Source organism: Scedosporium apiospermum (genome assembly GCF_000732125.1).
Source record: "Scedosporium apiospermum strain IHEM 14462 chromosome Unknown SEQ_SAPIO_0154, whole genome shotgun sequence".
Taxonomy (NCBI): domain Eukaryota; kingdom Fungi; phylum Ascomycota; class Sordariomycetes; order Microascales; family Microascaceae; genus Scedosporium; species Scedosporium apiospermum.
In genome coordinates, this window is record NW_015971855.1 from 1,440,847 (window position 1) to 1,466,714 (window position 25,868).

General features: G+C 51.8%; 5 protein-coding genes and 1 pseudogene across 5 annotated transcripts; 5 read left to right on the forward strand and 1 right to left on the reverse strand.

Moving 5' to 3' along the window:
- Window positions 1–1,694: 1,694 nt before the first annotated feature.
- Window positions 1,695–4,502, forward strand: SAPIO_CDS10155 (annotated as a pseudogene; the record flags this gene model as incomplete).
- Window positions 4,503–5,704: 1,202 nt separating this feature from the next.
- SAPIO_CDS10156 (uncharacterized protein) lies at window positions 5,705–6,433 on the forward strand (the record flags this gene model as incomplete). The annotated part of the gene is made up of 3 exons (XM_016783800.1): window positions 5,705–5,937; window positions 6,100–6,140; window positions 6,246–6,433. 3 exons carry the CDS (start codon window positions 5,705–5,707, stop codon window positions 6,431–6,433), a joined length of 462 nt encoding a protein of 153 aa, XP_016639236.1.
- Window positions 6,434–9,734: 3,301 nt separating this feature from the next.
- SAPIO_CDS10157 (uncharacterized protein) lies at window positions 9,735–10,751 on the forward strand (the record flags this gene model as incomplete). Its single annotated transcript, XM_016783801.1, has 3 exons — window positions 9,735–10,007; window positions 10,184–10,497; window positions 10,580–10,751. 3 exons carry the CDS (start codon window positions 9,735–9,737, stop codon window positions 10,749–10,751), a joined length of 759 nt encoding a protein of 252 aa, XP_016639237.1.
- Window positions 10,752–12,523: 1,772 nt separating this feature from the next.
- Window positions 12,524–15,574, reverse strand: SAPIO_CDS10158 (uncharacterized protein; the record flags this gene model as incomplete). Its single annotated transcript, XM_016783802.1, has 2 exons — window positions 12,524–12,590; window positions 12,663–15,574. The coding sequence occupies 2 exons, from the start codon at window positions 15,572–15,574 to the stop codon at window positions 12,524–12,526; spliced, it is 2,979 nt and encodes a 992-aa protein (XP_016639238.1).
- Window positions 15,575–18,436: 2,862 nt separating this feature from the next.
- SAPIO_CDS10159 (Major facilitator superfamily transporter) lies at window positions 18,437–20,258 on the forward strand (the record flags this gene model as incomplete). Its single annotated transcript, XM_016783803.1, has 2 exons — window positions 18,437–19,927; window positions 19,989–20,258. The coding sequence occupies 2 exons, from the start codon at window positions 18,437–18,439 to the stop codon at window positions 20,256–20,258; spliced, it is 1,761 nt and encodes a 586-aa protein (XP_016639239.1).
- A 3,396-nt stretch (window positions 20,259–23,654) lies between these two features.
- SAPIO_CDS10160 (uncharacterized protein) lies at window positions 23,655–24,295 on the forward strand (the record flags this gene model as incomplete). Its single annotated transcript, XM_016783804.1, has 2 exons — window positions 23,655–23,752; window positions 23,815–24,295. 2 exons carry the CDS (start codon window positions 23,655–23,657, stop codon window positions 24,293–24,295), a joined length of 579 nt encoding a protein of 192 aa, XP_016639240.1.
- Between the last annotated feature and the right edge of the window lie 1,573 nt (window positions 24,296–25,868).

Below are 25,868 nucleotides of genomic sequence, written 5' to 3' on the forward strand. Positions count from 1 at the left end.
TCCGGCCAAGCGGTTTGAGCAAATTATGCGACTTTGGAGCAAAAACTTAGAGAGAGGCTCCCACCAATATATCAGACTAATCAGATTATCCAACACCAGATCAAACGACACTCAGGAAGATACCATCCAGAACGAAGCGGTGACGCTCGGGAGCTTAGCAAAGACTTCTGATTTCTTTCTCCGGGTGCTAGACATAACGACATATCCCCCAAGAAAATGATCTCTAGAGAGTCACTTGTTTGCAAGAGCGAGGAAAACAGTGAGCTGGTCCGACGACAGTAGCCAGGCAGTTTCTATGATTACCGACAAAGATTCCCTTCTTGATTGGAAGGTCGTTGCCGTGTGCCAAACTCTGGGAGGTCAGGAGCTCGCGAGTGTGCCGGTGGCATGTCGGGATGGCGACTGAATCGTGCTCTTCAAGGGACCTAGGGTTCCGTTCATTGTTCGGCCAATTCCATTTCAGCGTCCTCTCCATGACTGGGTGGAAAATGTGCCAAACTTTGCCCAGTCAAAGGCCGTTGACGAGTTTCAACAATGTGAGATAATTGGAGAATGCCTTGTAAACCGATACTGAGATGTCAAGTGCTCTTTCGGGGATATGGAGGAGATGGAGGAGACTGTCTTTGTCATTGTCTAAGCGAGTTCAAGAGAGCGTGTCCGCGGTGAGACTATATGAACGTTGCTAGTTTCCTCGCGCTGTAAGTTTTGAGAAGAAGGACCGCTTGGAGTGGATAGATGTTTCTTTCTCCAGTTCAACCCTTTAATCGTAGTACTCAGCTTCTAGTTTTTGCCGGGTTTTCGGTCGTCTCAGCAGCCATAGGACGCCTCTTTCGTTCCCTCTTTTCATCCTAGAAATCGGGAGTCGACTTCCCGCCCATTTCTCGATGTACAAAAGCGTCTTTCAAGCTCTGTGTAACACGTGTTTTAGAAAACTTATATAAAATTCAAGCCCTGGCTAAAACTTTAGTTTAATTAGTACTGATTTACCTTCGTACTATTTATAGTATTCAGAGAAAGGAGTGCGAGTTAGTGGACTGCAGAGCAGTGCGCCCAGGTGGGATGGCCTTGGTGGCGAGCAAACATTTGATCAAAAGGCAGCCAACCACCAATCTCGACATTTTCTATCTACCCGGCCTCCATGCTGAATGGACAGCGATCTCCTTACGAATGTGCCCAGTGTTTCTGGCTAATATGTGGTGTCACGGTTGACAGAACACGACCTCGTCGTGTCTCAGCACATTTTAAGCAAACGAAGTCGGCAATTAGTGGGCTCCAGCAGTGAAGACGGGACGCCTGTTTGGATCCAATTGTCGTCAGCTTCTCCCGTTGAAACCCAACAGGAGCCCGGACTAATGCCACTGCCCCTGGCTAAGCTGCTTCAGCCCCTTGCGCTTGGACAGCGCTGTTGCGGGCTCTTGTCGACTCCCAAGGTGTATTAAATTTCCTTCCCGATTGACCCTGTCCCCTAAATTTATCATTTCTCTCCCTCCCGTTGGGTTGCTTTCTCTTTCTTCCCAGAACCCGGAGTTCCATCGACAGACGAAGCTCCAAGGTCGACACCCACCGAGAGCATCGCGGATAGACTGCCAACTTGATTGATTCTCCCCACATTCCCTCAAGACCCGCTCGGAACGCGACCTCTCGAAAGCTTCCCCCAATTACCGATCGACACCGAATCATCGAGAGTCATCGGCATGGATCCCTCACAGGAGGGCCTCCTCCACCCCGACCGATCTCGAAATTCTTTCGATTCCGCACACTCTGACGTTGACGTCGAGCGTCATCCCTCCGATCATACCCAAGACGAAAAGCCTCGCGGCGTCGCCGTAATCCGCTCCCTGCTGAAACGCAGGAAGCGATTCTTCACTGTACTATTCATCATCCTAGGAACCTGGTTCCTCATCGGCCTTGGCGCCCCTGTCGCCTACAACACATACACACAAGCCCCTCCCGATGGCTACTCACCCCCGTGGTATCCCACCCCGAGGGGCGGCTCGGCGAAGTCCTGGGCCGAGAGCTACCAGAAGGCGGCCAAGATGGTCGAGCGCATGACGCTGGCTGAGAAAGTCAACATTACAACGGGAACGGGATGGCGTATGGGTCTGGCCGTCGGCACGACCGGACCCGCTGTCCACGTTGGGTTCCCCCAGCTGGCCCTGCAGGATGGCCCGTTGGGTATCCGCTTCGCCGATAATGCGACGGCCTTCCCGGCCGGGATTACCGTGGGTGCTACGTGGAACAAGGAATTGATGTACGAGCGGGGTAAGGCACACGGCTTGGAAGCCCGACTCAAGGGTGTCAACGTGCTGTTAGGCCCTTGCATTGGCCCCGTTGGCAAGATGCCCGCGGGTGGCAGGAACTGGGAAGGGTTCGGTTCCGACCCGTACCTTCAAGGCATTGCAGGCGCCGAAACCATTCGTGGCATTCAGTCCCAGGGCGTCATGGCTACCATCAAACACTTTGTCGGTAACGAACAGGAACACTTCCGGCAGGCCCGTGAGTGGGCGCTCCCGAATGCAATCTCGAGCAACATCGATGACCGGACGATGCACGAGGTTTACGCGTGGCCGTTTGCGGATGCCGTCAAGGCTGGTGTGGCCAGTGTCATGTGCTCGTACAACCAGGTCAACAATTCGTACGGGTGCGCGAACTCGAAGCTTCTCAATGGCATCCTCAAGGATGAGTTTGGCTTCCAGGGATTCGTCATGTCCGATTGGCTGGCGCAGAGGGGGGGCGTGTCGAGTGCCTTGTCTGGCTTGGACATGTCCATGCCTGGTGATGGACTCAAATGGGAGGATGGCGAGTCGTTGTGGGGACCCAACCTGAGTCGAGCCGTCCTCAACGGTTCCATCCCGCTTGAGAGGCTGAACGACATGGTATCCCGCATTGTTGCTTCGTGGTATCAACTTGGCCAAGACGACGAGGCGCTTTTCGATAGGCAAGGTCCTAATTTCTCCTCTTGGACCAATGACCGGTTCGGTGTTCCGTTCCCCGGAAGTCCGGCAGATCAGGATCTTGTGGAAGTCAATCGATTTATTGACGTCCAAGGAGACCACAAAGATGTGGCACGGCAGGTTGCTGCCGAAGGCACGATCCTCTTGAAGAACGATGGAATCCTGCCTCTTGGCCGAGATGGCTCTAGGTCTAGCGGAAAGAAGCGTGATGACGGTGGCAAAGTTCGAATCGCCATCTTTGGAGAGGATGCCGGCCCAGGAAAGGGTCCCAACCACTGCCCTGACCGAGGCTGCAACCAAGGCACGCTTGGGTCCGGCTGGGGCAGTGGCGCTGTCGAGTTTCCCTACCTCGTCACGCCTGCCGAAGGCCTCCGCCGTCAATTCGACAAAGACAAGGTCGTCATCACCGAACACTTGTCGAACAAGTTCAAGTACCACGAGAACCCTGCCGTCCTCGACGACCAGGACATTTGCATTGTCTTTGCCAGTGCGACGGCCGGGGAGGGATACATGTCTTGGAAGAGCGTCAGGGGAGACCGCCCCGACCTCTACCTGCAAAAGGGTGGCGACAAGCTCATCCACAAAGTCGCCGAAAAGTGCGGCAATGGCGATGGAGAGACGATCGTTGTCATTCACAGCGTCGGCCCCGTCATCTACGAGCGGTTTATTGATCTTCCCAACGTCAGGGCTGTCGTCTTGGGGAACCTTCCTGGCCAGGAGAGCGGTAACGCCCTTGCCGATATCATCTTCGGAGACGTGAACCCCAGCGGCAAGCTTCCCTACACGGTGGGCAAGTCGCTCGAGGACTACGGAGAAGGCGGTCAGATTATGTACCTCCCCAACGCCATCGTTCCTCAACAGGAGTTTAAAGACGGCCTCTACATTGATTACCGCTACTTCGACAAGGAGCGGATCGAGCCACGATTTGAGTTTGGATTCGGGTTGTCCTACACGACGTTTGGGTTTGCCAACGTCGTCATTTCGCCCGTCAAAGCCAAGACCGCCCTCCCTTCGCCTCGACCTGAGCCTGGAGCGAAACCTCCTAGGTACGATGACAAGATCCCCGACTCCAACGAGGTCATCTTCCCCGACGAGATTCGCAGGCTCGAGAAGTACATTTACCCTTACGTTGAATCCATTGATGATCTCGAGCTGGAACCGTACCCTTACCCCGAAGGCTACGACGTAGAGCAGCCCCTCTCTGAGGCAGGAGGCGATGAGGGCGGCAACCCCGACCTCTGGGAGACTTACGTTACCGTCAAGGTTGACGTCACCAACACGGGCCCCGTCGGTGGCAAGGCGGTAGCTCAACTGTACTTGTCTTACCCCGTGCAGACCGCCGTTGACGTCCCCGTCAAGGTGCTCCGGGGCTTTGAGAAGGTGTATCTTGAGAAGGGGGAGACGAAGACGGTTGAGTTTGCGGTTAGGAGGAGGGATTTGAGCTACTGGGATGTTGAGAGGCAGAATTGGGTTATGTTTACTGAAGGGGAGTATAAGTTTTCGGTTGGGGCAAGTTCGAGGGATTTGCCAGTGTCGGGGACGTGGTGAGCGGGGTGAATAGAACGGGATAAAGATCAATTGGATATGGTGATAGTGGAAGAGATTGAAACGGTTCTATGGTCATACTTGGGTTCAACGGTAATTTGGAGTCTAGGCTAGGATTATTCAATACATAAACATGGGAAACGTCATTCAGGATAGTATCATCACGGTACCTTTTTGGATATCGAATCTAACCTGTAGATTTAAGAATGGCACCTCTTTTGTCGGCATTTTGATCTGATACTCGCCTCACCTAATCGAACATCCACAGATTACTCAAGAAGATGAAGCGCCCGTTGCGACCCCCGGGCCGAACGGTCTGTCGGTAACAGCGGGTCTCACGGTCCATACCGGCCGAGATCCGCTTGAAAGAGAGGCTGGGAATGACGTAGGGGGAGGCATTCCCGCCCTGCCTCCGAACCTATCACTCGCGAGCCTGCGACTCGTGTTGCCGTCTGGGGTAAAGGGTCTGCATGCGGCAGTCAATGGGTTCAAGCCATGCAAGGGAGATCCTGACCTGCCAAGCTTTCCGCATGCATCCACCGGCGCCTTGCATCGGACGGTTCTGCAATTTTCCGGCCAAAGAGCCTCATGTGATACAAGATGGCCAAGACACGCTTGTTTACTGAACGCATGCCTACAGTTTCTCTCCCTTTGACACTTTTGATCGACATCTACCTGAATCTTTTAAGCGAGCTATGGCTGCGTAGAGCATCAATTGCCAGTCCTCGAGTATGAATAAAAACACAGCGGGTTAAATCGTGTTTGAACCGTGATCCGCCATCCTCCCTTGATCGGCAGCATTCCTTAACCTCCAAACCGGCTTTGATCCACCAACTTTCTTTCCCTTGCTCTATTGAGTACATTCCTTGCTCTATAATTCTCGATTCTACAATCATTCACTACTCTATTAATTTTCTCACCCTGAGATATTTGCTTTCTCCACATCATGAATCATCCTTTTCAGTCGAATCATTACTTCCTGTACCATCATTCCTTCCACCACATTTCATCCCTTTTCCAAATACCCTATTCCAAACCATGAACACAATGAAAACCCGAATAGCTCTCAGAAGCTACTCAACTCGCACATATAAATATCTCCTAGCCGTCGCCGTCTTCTACCAACCCTAGATTCCAATCTCATACCCAGACTAGAACACCGGACGGAAACACCCGACAAGACCACGCCGTCCTTCGCACCCAAAATGCTGGTCAACATCTTCAGTTCCATCATCGCCGCTGGCGCGATCCTCGCTTCCCTATCCGGCGTCAATGCCGGAGAAGACAAAGACTTCTCCAAGACTTGCGGCTCGTGGCGCCTGGGTGAGAACCACATTGGCGTGGCTCTTTGCAGATCCTCAAAGGGCATCATGCAGACAGGTCTCGATCTCAACCAGTGCTTCGGCAATAAAGACGGCCAGCTCGTCAGCATGGAGTTGTCAGTGATGCACTCTCTCTTTTGATATGTCCTTCTTTTCCCTTTTTTGCTCCCCCGCTAACTTGCTTGCTTCCCTCTCCTCAGTGGTAATTATGCGGATAGTTGCAGACAGTGCTTCACGCCAGACCAAAATACCTGGTGGGTTATGCGATGCAATTGCAGGCGCATCAATGGGGAATGGGTCAACTCGGATATCGATATGAGTAAGTCCCAATCCAGCTCATGGAGGTCCATGCCTCGCAAACGCTGCATTGTCTCGGAAAAGAAAAGAACCCGCCACTGACTTTGGTTCGACTTTTCTCTCCCAGATCTGTACATCGGCAACTTCAATGCTTATTTTTGCTGTGGTACCCACTGCAGCAAATGGGCCTACAAGCGTTATATCGACGACGTTGATGAGGGCATTGGAATTGAGCCCACCACTTTTGCTACCCGTGCCACTGCCGCCCGCATTGACCCCTCCTCTGCTGCTGCTGCTGCTGCTGCTACTGCTTAAGCGACACTGGCGCTTATGGGGCCAGATTTCTTGGGTGGCCCGAAAATCTGCCTTGTATCACGGGTAGCATGGCTGGGGCGAAATTCTATTTTTCCCTTCCTTTTGGGGTGCGAGGGGACGCATTGATGTAAGATCAGAAGAGATGACCCAGGAGGGAGAAGGGAGAATGAATTTAGTCAGTCAATAGGGCCGAATAAATTTCGTGCTAGATCTCGATGATGCCCCGTGAGGTGTCACTTGCGCTGCATGCTTGAGAAATGCGAATCAGCAAGGTGGTTCAGCTGACTCCGGATTCTGGACATACCCTAGATGATGCAGGCTTCGTATGACATCATAAAGGCGACTCTTCCATTATTTGGAGCCTACTAGCAGGTGGGCGTGTTGGCAAGGCTTGTGCCCATCTATGATCACTTTCCAAATCCTTCAGTGAAGCTAGGCAGCTAGCATCAGGACTAAAGCCTAAGCGTGTCTGCCTCGCTTATCTTTCCGACCGGAACCCGGCGAAAGCCCCTAAATACTGGATGTTGCTCATCGCAACCGCCATCCCACGGAGAAAATGTTAATCCTGGAAGCCCCTAACCTGGTATTGTCGCGTCACTAATATCGATCCTGTTACCCTCTTGCTCTTGGCCCCCAATGTCTAGCGACCAAAGGACCGAAAACAGAAAACAAGGGCGAAAGATTCCCTATCGGAACATTAATGATCCTTCACAAAGGGGGCTTACTTTGGGGCTTGGGTGATTCCTCCATAACTGAAATGTCATCAGCAAGGGTGAACCGAACAGTTCAGCTGGGTTGATCGTTTCAGCCCTACGGGGGCTGGGGCCTTTTTAGTGCCGATCTTCCGCTGGGGGAACACGTGGCTGATAGGCTAGGCGCGCGCGTTTGCTGAGTCACCAAGCGCGGACAACCGCCAGAGTCTTCTCGGATCCTCATTGATCCTGCTAGCGACTCTTGGGGACCAGCTTGTAGTCTATTCCGTATGTAGTTCCGTAGTATGAATACCCCTGAAGTTCCACCCTAATTGATCAGGCAAAAATTTATCCAGCCCCCAACCGGATGCCAGAATTCAGAAATCCGGTTCGGCTAAGAGCGAATCCTTCCAATGCGCCTTGCCGCATGGCCCCACGAACCGAAATCGGCCGGCTGTGATTGGTGGATTTTGACCCGTCAAAGGAAATCCTTCTCAAAAAGAGAGTCAGGAAAGTGTGAGGTTTCGTGCGTTTTAGTATCTACCCTGCGACCACGAACCGCTGCCTCTCCCCGCACCTTCTCGGCCATACTTTGGATGAGGACCGTAGAGGTGGGTACCGGATTGGTAAGAATTGTGCAGGAAACCGACTTTAACCTTTGCTAGATGATGCGATTACCAAGATATCTTGGGTGTGTGCATATGCTTGAATTTCGTTCTCGGCTCGGAATGCGAACGTCGCACTTGGGATATATTTCGTGCACATCCTTGTCCCATCGTCGTCGAGTGACATTAAGGCGAGACGTTGCAGAAACTTGGACCTACATTCCCATTCCTAGGTAGGCAGCGCCACATTATTAGGCATTCTTGGTTTTTCGCAGCAATGCAAGACGCGGCGCAAGGAAGGATCGAGTCCTAGCTTGTATGCCATTCTGTTGTGGCGCACACTTCTTCAACATGTGGCGGCCGAAAAGCCGCACCTCCCTTTACAACACCTCAGCTCACGACTTCGATCCGAATATGGCCTTCTCCAACGCCGATTAACATTGCCTGGTCTATGACTGTGGATTGTGTGGGACTCAATTAGTAGCACACCTCTATGTATGCATAGCTTGGTAAGTGTGTCCCCGTAATATGGCTCGCTTCCCAGCCGAGTAGCGTATCTCTGTAGGATTAATTAAGGCGATAGGACTATTGGTGTAGCTGCCTCTTGCTACCATTAAACGTACCCACATGACCTAACATTCGGACCGTCCAGCTTATTGCCAGTGATATGCTCACGGCTCTGGGTCAAGCACCAGGATATTAGCCGCAGACGGTTGCACCCCTTGCCCGGGTCAAAGGTTCAATCGACGTTCTCTTACCCCACATCAACTGTTTGGCCGACTTTGCAAGGAGCTTCCCCTCACCTTAGGGCCCGCAGCTCTGAGCCGCCCACGCAAGGAAAGGGTAGACCTTAAGTTGGGCCTAAGAGGTTGTTTCTAGCATAGAATTCCACTCGGAGTGAGGGAAAAATCAGTTTCTCCGGGAGACGGATAGTTTACAGGGTCAACATTGGCGGAAGCCAAGGGCCCCGCACCAGCCGCTCGTTTTTGTCTTGGCGGGAAGCTGTCATTAATGTAGAAGCTGCGTAGGCTCAGAGACATCTTGGTCTCTCCCGCCACCCAAGTCACCTCGATTTTTTAATCGTATCACACTATTATACTTTTAGAACTAGAGACGTGATATCCTTCGTCTGCATTTAGTTAGAGTCTGAATTATCTGAACAACCAGGTCGGCCTAGATTTGAGCCGTGCTGAGGTGTTTCCTAGCTGCTTGCTGCTTCGTCTCCTTTAGCAGGGGACACCAGCAGTACTTCCCCAGCTTTCTGCTTTCCTGTCCTGTAATTGGCAGCCTTTTGTTTCCGCATTCCGCTCAGCATCCTTTTCAGAACGTGTGATTCGGTCTCTCACCACCAAAAACGGGCGGGGGAATTCCCGCCCCCAGGGCTTTTGTTTTTCCCAGGTTTTAAAGCCTAAGCCCCCCCGCGCCGCAGCAGTGGTCAAACCACACTTGCTCCGTTCCCTCTCTTCCTTCTCCGTATTTCCTGACACAGTCTAGCCACATTGGATTATAATCATTCCAAAGCTAACGTAGTCCTAATCCTTGTGTATGTGCCCCAAAAACATCCTTGCTTCTCTCTGCTCGCGAGCTTACAGTTGTGATTGGCAGGACATACGATGTCACACAGAAGCGCATCGTGCTTCTATTCCCGGTAGTTGCTCACGCTTCCGCGGCCCGTGGCGCGTGCATCTTCCTTCGCCCCCAGGCATCGTCAATCGTCTGGTGCTCTCGTGCTCCCTTAGCGCAGCAAAAAGCCCATCCTACCATCTGATTTGTTGTTTTCTTTTCTCCTTTCTAACTCTGCTGTTTCCCGTTTACGGAAAACCACCCGGTCCGGAGAACCCTTGTCTTGTGCGGCTGAACTTGTGAGGCGCCGGGGGGTTGATTCCTGCATTCCATCCGTAGGACTTAATCATCTGCCTTCATCGATTCTCGTGTCATCTTGAAAGCATTTCTATCGAAGGGAAGGCGAAAGAAAAGAGATATAAAAGTCACAACACCGGCACCATGGCGACTCAAAATTTGGCCTCCGCTATGGCGGCGTGGAACAGAACAAAGATATATCCAATCTCAACAGGCCCTCCAGTTTCTCAACCGCCCTTTGCAGCTATTTCGAACGGGTTGTGGGAATTGCCTTGGGAATTACCGTGGGATTTGCCGTTTGCACCTGCTCCATCTAGACCGTGGTTTAGCATCATGTCTTCGAGGGGTAGCAGTCGAGGGTCGGGCAGTGGCTCCAGCAAGGGGAGTGAGGGCTCGAAACATTCGAAGGGAACGCACGTGAGTGAACCTATCTTCTTCTTCTTCTTCTTCTTCTTTTTTTTTTTTTTTTCATTCCTGATATTGTAACTGCGACATTGGTATATCATCGGGTTTTATCTTGATATGACAGAGTTAGGCGCCAAGGGATCTGAAGGAAAGTAAGCGGAGCTAACGTTATTTTCATGTTCTTTCAGAAAACTGTACGCAAACTCATCGAATCGCTTGAAACGCACCGTGTAAACACCTTAACGGAGCTCTGCCGCATCGAGCGTTTCGCCGCAGCTTGTGACAACGAAGAAGACGCCCGCGCTTTTCAGGGCCCCATGACCGCAGCCTGGGACTATTACGTTTCAAGCAACCAGTTCCTCACCGAGCTTCGTGGCCTTACGCGCGACTATCCCATCTGCGCTGACATTATCTATGCCGCCGAGGTGAGGGTCCGCAGTGATCCATCGTCGAACCGGAGTTGGAACTTGGCCTGGCTACTTCTGAGGAAAATGATTGGAGAGTGAGTCGCTCTTTTCCCGTGTTACGTTTTGATGAACCGATATATGAAATCTATGAGCTATGCTGACCGTAAGGGATAATAGCGATCTCGTGGCTACTTTCGCCTCTATAGAGGCAGCCAAGCCAGAGATGTGGGGAGATATGGAACCGACCGAAGAAGAGATACGGCAACTCGCTGCGTGTTTCGAGTACGAGTGGGACCGCGCCATCACCACCATGCTGAGACACTGGGCCGCATCCCCGAGGTGGTGCTAGGAGGTGATGAGAAACAGAAGAGGCATGCCGCGCGTCTTCCCCACGGCTAATTTTCTCTACATGGCGGTCTGTCGGGTTTTTGGGGCACAGGCATTGCGATTCGTCATTGGGCATTTGCGTTTTAATTTCAAGCTGTTTCCTCAGGTCTCGTTTTTCACGGAGTCGGTGTTTCATGGGAGCGTCAACAATGCCGCGAGGTGCTGTAATGAAGGAGAACTTGGGCGGGAGTTGGTAATTCTACGGTTGAAGGCGGAATTTAGCTTATGTCGGGATTTACTTTGTGAGATAATAATGTCGCTGAAGGGAGGAGTTGAACATTGAAATTTCAATAGACTGGCTTTGTTTTTCGGGTTTTGCCATTTCCACTGTGAAATGATCATCACCCAACCTCGTAGTCTTCAGCTGGCATCTTTACATAGGGCGGCGTCTGTACCTGTCTTGCGCTTTAAATCTTGGGCTGCGTTTAGCATTCAAGAGGTTTTAGCTACATAGCTATTGCAACGTAATAAGGCGCGAGTTTCTTAACTAACCCTTATGAAATCTTGAACTCAGTTTTCTAACAACTAGACCCCAATTCCATATGATATTAATACCTTCTTGAGCGTAGCGAGCGATCGACGACCCATTCCCTTACCTACCTACGCCAACCGCATCAAACGAGGGAAAATCACATGGATACCTCATTGTAGCTAATAGCCAAAGTGCCTGAACCATTGCCTTTAATCTTTCACCTTGAAGCAATCATCTGCGCCCAGGAGCTGAGGTGCGCCGCATGATATGGAACCCTCTCTAGTAGTCGTTCCTTTACACTGGGTGAATCCTTGCTGGAAGAGACGCCCACATCCAATGTCAGTTCGAGGTCAAACACCGAAGAGAGAAAAAGATCTACAGAATGGAAATATGGATGAAAGGAAATATGGATCAGGACCGGCATGCCACTTGATGGAGGAACGCTTCGAAGTTCAGCTGAGTTTGACGCTGTCACGGAAGAAAAATTAAACTAGGTGATGAGAGGAGTCGGAATTACCGTGGTGAAAAGGTGTCGAGGTAAAGTGCGAGAAGATCCTTACAAACGACCGTGAGCACCTGGAACCTAGCCTTGAACAGTTGATTAATCCTCGTTTTCTTACAGCCTTCCATCTGCTATATTCTTGTATCATATCACGGGAGTATCATCGCTACAGGGAAGCCGGCAGTCTCCGGGCTCTGGCGGACCAACAGTCCTCGGCCGTGGCTCGTTTCCACCAAGAAGTTCGAAGAGGGTACCAAACGAAGGAGAATTAAATGGATTAATAGATATGTGACTCAAATATAACAAAAATCCAAAGACATGTAAAACCCTGATATCTTCCGTCATATGTGGTCCCGAGACCAGCAATCTACAAAACTCAATCCCAGACATGTTACAAATACTTGTACATCTCGGGGTTGTATACATGGTGTGCCAAAACATGAGAGCGACAAAAGAAAAATGTGAAAAGAAAACAGGCACCTCCGATATCTAACTTTTCCGTTACCCAGTTTATCGCTCAAAAAACAAACAAAATCCGATACAGGCACTTCCGTGATACTTATAGACAGACAAATCGTGTACAAACATACAAATCCAACATGACAGGTAGAAGAACAAGCGGACAAAGAAAAAAGAAAATAGGAAAAATTTGTGACAAAGGAAAATACTCTATAGCGACTGACTGTTCCCTCGAATGAATGGGCGAAGGTGTAGTAAAATGATGTATAGGTGTTAATAGATGAGCCAGGACTCCGTTCGTTTAATCGTCATTATCAGAGGCCTGTGAAGATGTACTCGACTTGAGATCTGATTTTCTCATGACTTGCCTAATATCAAACTCTAGTTAGCGCGGCAGCTCCAAGCGGTTATCAGCAAAGACAACGTAGGGTTCAACTTACAATTGAGATCGGTCCTGGGGATTCCGAACAACAACCAATTCCCCAAGCTTTCCCCTGCCCTTCTTGGGCGATCCGCTCCTCGAGCTCCGCGACGGGGCCCGACTACTCCGACTCTGGAGTTTACTAACCTGGACGCGCAAGTTCGCGACGTCCGCTTGGTGGGCAGTCTGAGAATCTCCAAGTTTCTGGGTCACATCGGCCAACTGAACCGAGAGGCCCGCATTTTCGGTCTGCAGTTGCTCGGCCCTGGCGGTCTCTCCCTCGAGCTTGGCGGTGGCTTCGTCGAGCTGCTTGGACTTTTCTTCAACTTCGCCGGTGAGTTTCGTCACTTCGCCCGTGAGCTTGCCGACTTCCTCAGTAAGTGTGCCCACTTCACTAGTAAGCTTGGTTACGTCACCGGTGAGCTGATCAACTTGGCCAGTGAGCTGGTCGACCTCGCCGGTTAGCTTGCCGACTTGACCGGTGAGCTCCTCGTTCTTCTCCTTGAGCTCGCCGTTGTCTTTTTGAAGATCTCCGTTTTCGGTCTGGAGCTTTTCAAGCTCCGCAGTGTCGGGTGCAGCGGGTGCTTCTGGCTCAGGTTCAGGCGCGGGTTCGGGGGTAGCCGCGGCCGCCGCAGCAGCAGCCTCGGCAGCAGCAGCAGCGGCGACAGCGGCAGCCGTAGCTTCACGTGCAGCGGTGATGTCGGATTGCAGCGTGCTATTCTCTTCTCGGAGCTTCTCCAGGTCAGCCTGGGATGAAGTCTGGCTTTCGCGTAGGGTTGTGAGTTCGTCGTCCTGTTCCGTGGTCTTCGTCTTCAATTCGTCGCGCTCATTGGCAATGACAGAGATAAGGTTCTGCAAGTTCGCCTTTTCTTCTTCGAAACCCTCAACCTTGGCCTTCAATTCGGCAATCTCCGCGTCGAGCTCACCAACGCGAGCTTCAAGCGCATCCTTTCCGCCCTGGAGCCCTGCTTTTTTGTCCTCGAGCTCATCCTTCTCCTTTTGCAGAGCACCCTTCTCGTCTTCGAGGGCCTTAATGCGAGCGGACTCCTTCTCGAGTTGTTCTTCCAGAGCAGCGGCAGCCTCCTCTTGCAGAGTGCCCTTCTCTTCTTCGAGGGCTTTGACACGAGCAGATTCCTTTTCAAGTTGTTCTTCGAGAGCAGCAGCAGCCTCCTTTAAGCGAGCAATCTCACCCTCGGCTGTCACAACCTCGGAAGTGAGGCTATCCACTTGACTATCCAAGCTCTCATTGACAATTTGCTGGGCGGCGACGCGCTCAATAAGCATCTTCTCCTGCTCGGTGCGGACGGCAAGACGGGTGTCGATCTCCTTTTGCAGCTCCTCGCACTTGACCTCGAGTTCAATCTTCCCAGTCCTAAGCTCTTCGTTTTCGTTGGCGAGGACCTCCATCTCCAGCACGATCTTTTCCTTGCCCTGGGATAGTTCTTCCTTCTCTTTCTTTAGCTCTTCGAAGTCCTTGACCAAGTCCTCACGCTCCTTGAGGATGAGTTCCCTGTCCTTGATGGCGTTTTCCCTGTCGATGCCAAGAGCTTCAACGGCCTTGTCCTGTCCTGCGAGGGTTGCCTGAAGGTGGTCGATGTTCTTCTTCTGCTCCTCGATTTCTGCCCTGAGCTCGTCCACGGACTTGGTCCTCCCATCGAGCTTCCTCTTCAAGGCATCGAGGGCCTGTTCCCTGTCCTCCAGTCGGGCCTCAAGATCATCTAGGGCTTGCTCTCTATCTTCAAGCCGCGCGTTAAGGTCCTCCACGGTCTGGTTTCTGTCGTCGAGTCGAGCCTTGAGGCCATCGAGGGTTTGCTCTCTGTCTTGCATGTCTTCGAGCCGAGCCTTGAGATCGTCGAGGGCTTGCTCCTTGTCCTCCAATCGAACGTTCAGGCTGTCTAGTGTCTGCTCCCTGTCTTCCAACCGAGCCTTGAGGGTTTCTAAAGTCTCCTCCCTATCATCTAACCGAGCCTTGAGGCCATGAATAGTCTTTACTTGTTCATCAATCTCCTGGCGGAGACTCTCTCGAGATCGCTTCCCTTCCTCGTGAGACCGGCGAACCTCCTCCCGTTCCAGGGTCACGAGTGACAGTCTGTCAAGAGCATCCTCAAGCCCTCGCTCAGAGGTGGTCTGGCGTTCTTGAAGCTCCCTCGCCTCCCGCTTCAATCTTCCAATTTCCTCCTTGTAGTGCTCGATAGCCTCTCGATATTTCGGCTGTGGTGGTGGTGGGGGCGGCGGAGTCTTAGACTTTGGCTGCTTGTCAGACTCGACTTCGATGTGGATGGTCCGGCGTGGCGCTGGCGTGTTGGCTACGCGGCTCCGACTACCCTGTTTTGCGTGCAGCGGGCTGTTCTTGAGCGTGCCGGGCTTTATGTGGATAATTCGCTTTTCGGTGTAAGCGGGCTTAATTGTCGGAGCTTCACTTGAGAGGACGGAGGTGGCCTGTGTCTCAGCGGAGAGGTTGGAGAGGCCGGAGCTGTATTCGGATTCAGTCTCCGGGTTGGAATAATTATCGTCGTCGGGGTGGTGCGTGACCATTGAAGAAACAGATCGCCTGGAGCTCAGGTGGTGGGGTTTCGCAGGTCGCCTTGGTGGATCTTGCTGGCGGTGAGGTGGTTTGTGCATGAGGGGCATTGGTGGCTGCGGAGGGCGGGAGCTCATCGGCGGTGCTGAGAGGGCAGGACGGCCCTGGCCCGAGAAACTCGGCCGGCGTACTAGCCTCTCTTTCAAATTGGGCTTCCTGGGGTTGATGGGCGGTAGCCTGCGAGGCAAGCTCGGCACTGATTCCGAGGTAGTACCCTCTGACGATCGTTCGGTTCGTTCGGTAACGGCGGAGAGAGGAGCGGGTGGCCGTGGTACGGAGCGAGACATGCGGTTACGCATCCTCTCGTTGCTCAGAGCGAGCTCATCTTCTCTTCTGGGTGCGAGCATCATCTTGTCGATTCTCCTGTTCACCAACAGGCGAGATGATGGATTGTTGTTGCTGCTCTTGTCGGGATGGTGGTTGTGGCCGAGGCCGGAAAGGAATGGTGATGGTAGTCGAGCAAGGTTCTTGTCCAGGAACTGTTGGTGTTGTACCTGTCCGGGGGTAGTCGATGTTATATCCGATTCGTAGTAGTGGCTCTCTGGTCAACTGATCTTGATCTGCAAGGAAATGTGGAGTGTCGAAGACTAGAGGCAACATGGGGTGCAATGGTTTTTGTTCAAAAAAGAGATCACGATGTGTATGTAATGCCAAAGACAGCGTTATGCAGAGCAAGCGTGTGTTGGGAGGAGAAAAGGGTATGCAAGTTGGCAGTAGGGCGGCACCTGATCAATGTTATTATTATAAGGCGTGGAGGAGGCCAATAATTCGAGCCTTCATGGCCCGGTCCGGGTCGAGGAGCAGGGCGAGCCGCATCAAACGATATAGTGACTCACGAAAGAGGCGTAGCGCAAAAATGAAGAAAGTGACAAAAAAAAGCCTGTCTGCCTGCAATGGGGATGACAAAACCGGCAGAAAATTGCGTCTGTTTAGTGGACGGGGAAAGAAGTTGTCGTGTGAGGCGTTGCTCATCGTCCTTGTCCTGCCATGCTGAGTTGGCCAACGTTGGGCATCGTTGGCATCGTTAGATCCAAGCGCCTGATTGGAATGTTGGGGCGGGTTGACCTATCACAGCGGAGCGGGATCCCAGTTAGGAATAATTCGTGAATATTTTTATTCCATGTTTAGCGGCGAGCTGCACCTATGAGACAGCAATTGATCGGGATTGGGCCGAGGGATCGAGCGTCAATCGTCAATGGGCAGCCAGGGGCTGGGCAAGTTGGGCATCAGGAGGGCGAAGGAACCAGGGGGCACGGATCCAATGCTGAGTGTTGCTGACGACGTCTAGCCAAAGATCCGGAGATGCCTGTTTCCGACTCGAGGTTGGACTTAAGCTACTGCTGCGGGCTGGATTAATATCGATCAATCATTATACGGAGCAGTTGTTTGATGGGCCCGGGGTTTTGGAACGGAGAGCGGGTGCAGGCAGGCAGAGAGTGGTTCGTCAATTACACTCCCTTCTAGTAGCTAATGGAGTGAATGGTGGATTCTATTCTAAATTTCGACTGTAATTACTGGACCCGTTCGATTGACCATCAGAAATCTCGTTCTTAGACTTTCCTTTCTCGTTCGCTGCCCCCTCTTGATGGGCGGTGTGGTCAAGATACGAGCTCAGGAACGGATTGGACTTTGATCAAATGGTGTCCAGTTCTACCCGAGGTTAGAGGGGTGCGGTGCGTGAGGGTTGGGCCAATCTGGCATCGCTGGCTGACTGGCCACGTCTGTTTGGCTTGCACGAACGCATATTTTCCTTCGTTTTTTTTTGTCTATTCCCGTTTGATGATTGTACCTTTACGAAGGTCCTTCGGCAAGCCATCAATATTAGAACCTTGATCTCAAGGCGCACAAAGCGTATAGGGAGGGCAGCGGTGGCAAGGCCGGGAAGCTCCATTTGCATTCGCCGAACACGTGCATTAGTCGACGCCATGCAAGGCAAAAGTGAAGCAGGTCGGTGTTGGCGATGGAGAAGCCTGAGGGAGTGGAAGTGCGTGTGATTGCATATTCAGCCATGATCTCTTGCTGTCCAGGGCGTGCATGTACCAGTCGAGGAGGGAATATAACGCACGACGAACCAAGGGGAGTCGATGGGCATCCTCGTAAATCGTACATTAAATCCAGCTTACTCCACAGATGCTGCCTTGCGGCTCCACTCCTCCCGTCAACATCCACAGGTGTATTTATTCGGTGTCGTTTACTTCGTAGCGGCTCCGGGAGATACTGCTCACGGAGGGGATGGCATTATCAATCATTGGCATGTTGGCTGCCGTTTGAGTCGGTTATGACTCTGATGAACACGCTGGTGAATCTGATGTGATCTTGATGCCCTCTCTCACGGGTAAGACCGATCTTTGAAAGTGAAAAGTCAGTTTGAATGGAAAGTGAATACCACCAATCATGCGTCCGATCTCAGGCGTTCAGGCCATGATAGGGTTGGACATCCTCACGAAGCGAGAGCTGGGGAGGTACCCGTATCCGCATGGGCCGCAATCACAAACAGTTTTCTTCTCGTCTCTCTGTGACACTTTGGAATCTGCCAAAACAAGCCTCTCTGTTCCATTGCCTTCTCCGGCCTACCAGCAGGTTCCCGATCATTATTCCAGAACGCGGCTCAATCCCTCCCGTGTTGGCAGGAATCAGCCCAAAATCGAAATTTCAGTGAAGTTGAGGGGACCCGAATGGGCGAATCGCCTGGACCGTCTCTGCCAGTTGTTTACCTCGATGGCAGGTGGCAGAAAGAAGGTGGGTCGCTTCGCGCGGTGAACTAAGAAGTCCTGTGCCTTGCTTCTTCCCTTTTTTTTGGCACATGTCAGTTCAGTGCTATGAGTCGGACCTGGTGGCAGCTGCCAAAAACAAACAACACACGGGTGTGAGTACGAAATACGGCAATCAAAGATCAATTGATGCATCAGCACCTTCCGTTACGTCACAGCCGCCCCACCAAAACAGCCGACGATTCGTGATCCCACAATCAAGCTGACGGCGTGTTGGGGACACCATTTGTTCCCTCTGCTCTTTTCTTCTTTTCCTTTTCCCCCTTCGTTTTTCCTGTGGCTATCATCGACCATAGAAACCCGGAGGATGAGAATGCTGAGCCTCGCGACCAGCTAGTTATTCACCAAAGAGGAAGAGCTCGTTCCCCAACCGTTTCGTCAAGCCAACACTTCCACGCCAGACTGCTAATTGCGCCGTGATCGCCAGCACTTCACTTCACCATGGTTCGACCACCTCTTAGCGGCGCCCTTTCGTCGAGTGGACGCACCCGGACATCGGCCTCTCTACATGCGGGCGCTCCGATCACAACCACAGGGTTCTTTGATTCAGTGCCTCGTGGAAGACGGTTTCGACGCCCGCCGCCCTCCCAATACCAGACCTTTCCTACCCCGCCCGCCGCCGCCGCCGGCGATTCAGCCGGCCGAGAAGAGGGAGCTTTACGCCCGGGCCAATCACCCCTCCCTATCCGAGAACTCTCCCTGCTCGCCCTGCTCTCCTTTGCCGAGCAGACGGCGCTCAACTCCATTTCTCCCTACCTACCGTCCATGATCCTTAGCTTCCCCGAGATACCGCCGGAGCAGGTCGGTTTTTATGTCGGAATTGTCGCGTCCGCATTCGCCCTTGCCCAATTGTCGACAAATTTCCTTTGGGGTTATCTCTCGGATCAAATTGGCAGGAAGCCTGTTCTTGTACTTGGCACTTCGCTCCTGGCAGCATGCTTTGCCCTGTTCGGATTTTGCAAGACTTATTGGCAAGTCGTGGTCGTGCACGTTGCCATGGGATTGCTGAACGGGAACGCGGCTGTTGTCCCGACTGCGCTGGGCGATCTCACTGATCGGTCGAATCAAAGCATCGCCTTCACTTGGCTGCCGATCATATACTCCGTTGGCAGCATCTCAGGCCCGGCCCTTGGAGGACTGTTAGTTGGGGTAATGGGGGACGAGTATCCGTTTCTGGCTCCTAACCTCATTTCGACTGTAATCCTTGTTGCGACCGCCATCATCCTCGGCATCTGGCTTGAGGAGTCCTTCCAGGATAGGTCTGGATTCCATTTCGATTTCAGTGCTCTCCGGAAGCGTTTCCAGCAGCGTCGTGAGCAATCAAACTCTTCCTCGCCATGGACTTGGTTCGCGCCACCCAATAAAATCCGCGTGGAAGCTCGAAACCTACTCAGCTCTTCGGCAGACCGCCCTGATGACGGCGGAGAAGACAGGCATGATGCAGATGACCATGACTCGCAGCGCGATGAGGTCGAGGAGAGTACGCGATATCTGTCGTGGAGCGACACATTTCGCGAGATTTTCAATCGGTCCACCATCTCGCTCCTCGTCTCATACCTCATTTACCAATTTTCAAACATATCCTTCAACGCCCTTTACCCAATATTCGCCGCCGCTCCCGCTCCTACTGGTCGTGACCTTGATCCGGCCACTATTGGAGTGACTCTGAGCGTGTCTGGCATCGTCACAATCGTGTTCCAGCTGCTCCTTTTCCAACCCATCAAAGCCCGCCTGGGTAATCTTGGTCTTTACCGTGTTGCCCTTTTAGGGCTCGCTGTTAGCATGGGATTGATACCATGGACCGGTCATATCAATTCCGACCCGCCCTTCCACTTCGGAACAGGAAGGCAATGGCTATATGCTGAGCTGGGCGGTGTTCTCATTATCAAGACTATCAGCGCCGTCGGCGGCCTGTCGTGTGTGATGCTTCTGGTAAGTTCGACTCACCCCACCCCCAATTCCTAGATCGCCATGACTTAAAGGAGATCCTTAGATCACAAACTCGGCCATGTCATACTCGAGTCTCGGTACATTGAATGGGATTGCGCAGACCATTTCTGCTGCTGGCCGTAGTATTGGCCCCTTTCTTGCCGGATCTGTCTTTTCCCTTTCGTCCCGAGTACAACCCAAGGGCGAGGTGCTAGCTTGGGGTTTGTTTGGCGGTATTTCTTTGCTGGGCTGGTTTACGACTTATGGTATCGATGGGAAAGGTCTTGAGAGTGATGACTGGAATGGGGAGGATGAATCGGAAGCTTCGGTTTAAATGGTTTCGGCGTAATGGTACGTGTTTCTATTTCAATCATCGAGAAGAGGCGTGCCTTGAGTAATTCTTCTATATGATTTTGTATTCGCTCTCAAATCTTGGCGAGAACTTGATGAAATAAAAGAAAGTATAAAATGTTAGGTGATGGACGACGAAAAATTGTGAGAGAGACTGGCAAGGCCATGAGCTTCAGCCTTCCCTGTGTGTTCAATGTGTTCAATCTTGCTTTACTCCTCGATTGCCCTTGGCAACCTAGAAACCCTGAACCTCTTGTGGCGAACGTGTTCACAGATGTGCCACGCACGAAATATTATCACTCCGTTGTGCACTCGCCGCAGAATTGGTATCCCTGGACAGCGTAAAGCGTGGAAATCCGATGAGCAAAGATGGTGACCTGACTCGGAATGACCTCGACGATATCCCCGGGGAGATCGAGTTCATGGGTGGCAGCAGAGACATCAGAGGCGATTTGCATGTTCAACCAGCGTCGAGACTCCCCCTCGCAAGGAAGGAAGGAACCTGACTCCTTTCTCCTCCCTCTCCTTCCCAGCTCCCACCGCCGTAGAACGCCAGCTCGTGTACTATATAAGGGAGGTTAAGGTGGCAAATTACCAGCCGAGCAGCTCAAGCACTTGCCAATGCGATGTGGTCTAGCCAACCCAAGCGCTCACAAAGCTAGAAAACCGCCCCGGACTGTTTTCGTAGGATGCGAGCGTTCAACGCGAGCTACCCTCGCTTTTTGCAGTTTTTTTTTTTTTCTTTCTTTCTTTTCGTCGGCTCACTACAAATCAATAGCACGGTCGAATTTAATCTTTTTCTTTCTGTATCCTGCATTAGTCGCCCACCTGGCTACCCTCCTCCAGAAACAGAAGGAATACTGGGGTCCGTTAATAGAAACCTAGCAGAGGTTAGGACACCGGCGTGGATAGAGACACTAATAGAAGTGCCTAGCGAGACGTGCTGTAAATGGAGAAAATCTGGAAAGCTAGATGCTGCTGCTGTAGGTGGAGACGTCCTGAGCTCGAGGCTCATTGAGCTCCGTAGAGAAATGCGCGATGAGGCACAGGCATATCTTAGGTATGTTGCCATCAACTTTGACACATGATTTATATGATAATTATAAGAGTAAGATGATGGCGGTTTATATAGCAGAGATACTGATAAACCCAAAGCAAAGAAGTACGACGATGAACCTAGCCAATATCCGGCATCAGAGGAAGCATCTATCATGACGTGAAGCATCTCGCCCCACGCGTCTTACGGCCGGAACTGCAACCGGAGTGTTGCTGTCAAGTGAGGTTAAAAACCTACTAAATTTAATGCGGTGCAGTCTCAACCCCACACTAGAGGATACTCTGCTTGTTGCGTAACATTGCGCGGAAAGTCCCGGCCTAGTGACACAGGGTCAGCTTGCCTGCGCAAGTTATGAGAAGGTTTTCGCACACTAAATGTCCGAGCACTATTCTGGAAGAGGTAATGATACTCCGGAAGACTTGTCACAGTTGTAGATAAGCCTGCGCGTCCGTACCTTCGAATTTCCTGTTATTATAGTGCGCTCCTCATATGGACATCAGATTGCTCATCCCCCCCTTGATGCAAGGGTGGCTGTTTTACAAATAGGGGAGGTTTGCCGTAACTACAAGTGTCTCTCGTCTGCCGAGGGTTATGATGATATTAGACTTAAAGAAAGACAGAATATACACTATATCCACGTCTACAGAGTGCGGAACGAACACCCTGACGGACAAGCGGTGAGACTCGGGGATTGCGGGGGAATCCAAAGAGGTTAAAACAAGGCGCAACCCGCAGCAATATGTTGTAGACACCACCCACAGATGGCAGGGAGGAGAGACAGGATTAGAAGGTGGTAGTGAATGGCAGGTCCATCACAAAATGGCCTCTTCGTATTCCCGTGAGCCCAACATGTAATGAGTAACCAAAACATCACCTTAAACCCCCTCCAGCGGCCGCCTTGGAGTCTCTTTTTTTTTTCTTTTTTTTTCTGGCATGGAATTCATCTTCTCTTGTCCACGGCTCCTAAGCTCCCACCCTTCATTTTTTAGCTGAGTCTAGGTCGGACAAACATAATACGGTACTTCCTGCCCCGCCACCAATCGCCATGGGCGAGCCACCAGAAAAAGGCATTGTCTCGTCCGGTGACGACGAGCCAATCTCGCCACAACCGCTGCAGAAAAACCCAATTAGATCTGTTTCCTCACATGTAGATAGTCCATCCCCGGAGGACCTTGTGAACCTACGACATGTCGCCGCTAAAGTCTCTGCTGAGGCATGGATGGTTGCCTGTTTCTCGGGATTCGAGAGGTTCGCATACTATGCCCTGCAAGCACCATTACGTAGGCGCCGCCATTCCTCGTCTCCCTGCCCTTTCTTCCCCGGCCTTCCTCTGAGCATTGAAACTGTATAATTGGTATGTCAGCGACTTAACCCGTGAACGATAGAAAACTATATTCAAAACCCTGCCAAGGACTTTGGCCGGCCAGGCGCCTTGGGGATGGGCCAGTCGTCGGCTACTGCTCTCAATTCTTTTCTGCGACTGGTGAGCTTCACAACTCCGCTATTCGCCGGTATATTAGCAGACGGCCATTGGGGGCCCTACAAAACGCTTTTGGTGTCATGTGGGTAAGGCTATCCTGGAGATTTGCAGTGCGCCAGCCGGGGATGATTGCCTAACTCTGGCTGGTAGTATATACTTAGCTGGCATCTTATTGCTAGCTCTGACGTCGACCCCGCCTGCCTTAGAGGCAGGCGCTGGTTTGGGTGGGCTCATTGGAGCCTTTGCTCTTATAGGTCTTGGAGTCGGAGGAGTGAAATCCAGCGTCGCACCTTTTACAGGTAATTTCACCGTCTGCTAGCTCCTATCCCCAAGCTCCGGCCTCACTTCCCAATCATAGTCCGGCTAGCATCGCTCATTAACAGCAACTGACCATCTCATAGCTGACCAAGTTCAGTCAAGCGAAAAACGTGTTGCGATACTGAAGTCGGGTGAACGTGTGATTCTAGACCCAGACTTGACGATAAGGCGCGTTTACAGCATCTTCTACTGGTGCGCAAATGTTGGATCACTTTCGGGCCTCGCGAGCGTTACGATGGAAAAGTATCTGGGCTTTTGGACATCTTTCTTAATGTCCCTCTGCGCTCTTGGTGTCGGTGTCATCGTACTACTCTGGGGACGCAAGAAATTTTGTAAGCCCCTCTTACCTCCCATCAACTCCCCACTCGTCAACAGGCCCCGCCGTCGCCATATCCCGATCATTGCGAGTACTAAACTTCGTCCGAGTCGGATAAGTCCGCCGAAAACCCGAGGCGAGTTTCCGAGCGAAGCTCCTCGGGGTTCTATCTTGTGCCGTTAAGGGGGGTTTCAATCTACAAGCTGCGATGCCCGCGTCACAATTCGAAAAACATGGCCGGACTGTCCCCTGGGATGAGCAATATGTCGAAGATCTCAGCCAAGCACTGCAAGCTTGTAAGGTGTGGTAAGAATCGACACCGTGTCGCCCAACAATGCGTGGAAACGTGTGACTAAAATACCTACCAGGGCTATTTACCCTATCGTCTGGTTATGTTACGAGCAGAACCAGACCAATTTGGTCTCTCAGTCCGGCCAGATGATTACCTACGGCATACCGAACGACGCCGTGTCCAGTCTGAACCCCATCTTTGTGCTGGTGGTGGTACCCCTCTTTGAACGTTGCGTTTACCCATACATGCACAAGGCAAAGTTGGATCCCCGGCCAACTGTGAGAATGACACTTGGTTTTGCCCTTATCGCCGTATCCATGGCTATAGCTGCCGGGGTTCAGCAAATTGTCTACAATGCGGCGCCTTGCTACGATAGGCCGCTCGAGTGCCCGGCTTCCAACAACGGAAAGATCCCAAATCAGGCGAGCTTCTTACTACAAATACCCGTCCATATAGTAGGCGCTATCGGCGAAGTGCTGTGGTCCGTGTCTGGGTCGGAATACGCTTATAATAAGGCAGCGCCGCACATGAAGTCTACTTTGCAAGCCGTAACGTGAGTAGAGCCCAATTTCCTCTTCCTTCTTTTTTCCATATCGCGACCAGTTCCTGCTGAATGTAGCGTACTAATTTGCTGGGCCTTGGAGTATGCTCACTTTAGCCGTCGCCTCTCTTCTGGGGCTTGCCATCTCTCCCGCGGCCCATAATCCGAACCTGGTCATACTTTTCGCGTCATTCTCTGGCACCATGACCGTAGCTTCGATCTTCTTTGCCTGGGCTTTCTGGTCTAGTAATTAGAAAGGGGGTGTTTGTTGGCCGGCATTCCTAGCGTTGGACGTCCGCGGTTGGTTTCGGCTGCTGTCGTCACTGACTTTTATCAGTCCCACGTCTATTACATACAACGGCAGCGGTACTTAAGTCGTTGACAGGGAAGAGCGGGAAGAGAGATGAAGAAGTAGGAGTAGCTGCGATGAGTTGACATGTTACTCTAGGCGGGCTCACCAACAGATATTGAAGCGTCCGCGGAAAATCCGCCAGCCAGTTACAGACAACAGACCAGCCCAAATCCCTCGGACGATGTCTGGGCGGTCAGATACACGTTAAAGAAGTCTCTGGCTGGCGGTAGAACGCCCGTTAGCTGTCTAAAATCCCTTTCTGCCTGTCCCGAATTGTGAAAAACACGAATGTCAAACAACGTTCGAAGGCCCCGCTGGATGCCGTGCCACTGTACCGGCGAGTCGGTAGACTTACGTTCAGATGGTGATTGCCGCCGATCGTGCTCTCAGTCTCGTTTTGTAGGTGGGTGGAGGCCGGCGGCTACGAGGAGAAACCTGGTAGGTCGCTCTAACAAAACCAGGATAGAAAGGGGGGTTTGAACGATAATAGGTGAAACGTCTTGGTAAAACCCCGACGGAGGAAGTTCAACGAGTGGTGGAAAGGTATTCGGATCGACATAAACTAATCCACATGGGATTGGCGAATTCTAAACCGATGGTTGATTTCATTGTAAAATCTAAATGACTTCTCTCCTTGCTGATTCGGCTTCCACGTACCGTCACGTACTACCGTTGTTAGATGTATTTTTGGTCTCTGTCCAACCATCGCGAGCTCGGTCGACTGTCTCTCTTTTGTGACATTTCCATTCTCTTCCGCCGCGTCGGCTCCGAATACTATCACGGTCATGGTGGGGGTTTTCCACGATCGAAAGGCCGGGGAGGAATCGTCATCGAGCTTTCAAGCGGACGCTACCCGTGACAACTTCGTCTCAACGGCGGGAAATGGGCCAAGTCCAGTAGATAACAATAAGTCGGGGTTTATTTCAAAAACCCGGTTCTACAATTTTCAAATTGTATTCTGAGATACGACATATATACCGCTTTAACAGAAGTCAGTCACGGCGGAGCGCACCTGGTATGCTGCTGGATCTTGCAAACCGATCCCAATTTCTTTTCCCTTCAAAAAAACATCCTCTCTATTTGGCTTATGTGATTCAATAGCATTGTCGGGAACAACCTTCCGACAAGGCTACAGATTTACATCTGGTGTGGCTTCTTCTTTGAAGGACAGGACAATCATACTGTCCACTCAGGTAGCCTTTCCACCTGAAGATAACACAGACCGACCAGTCTGGTG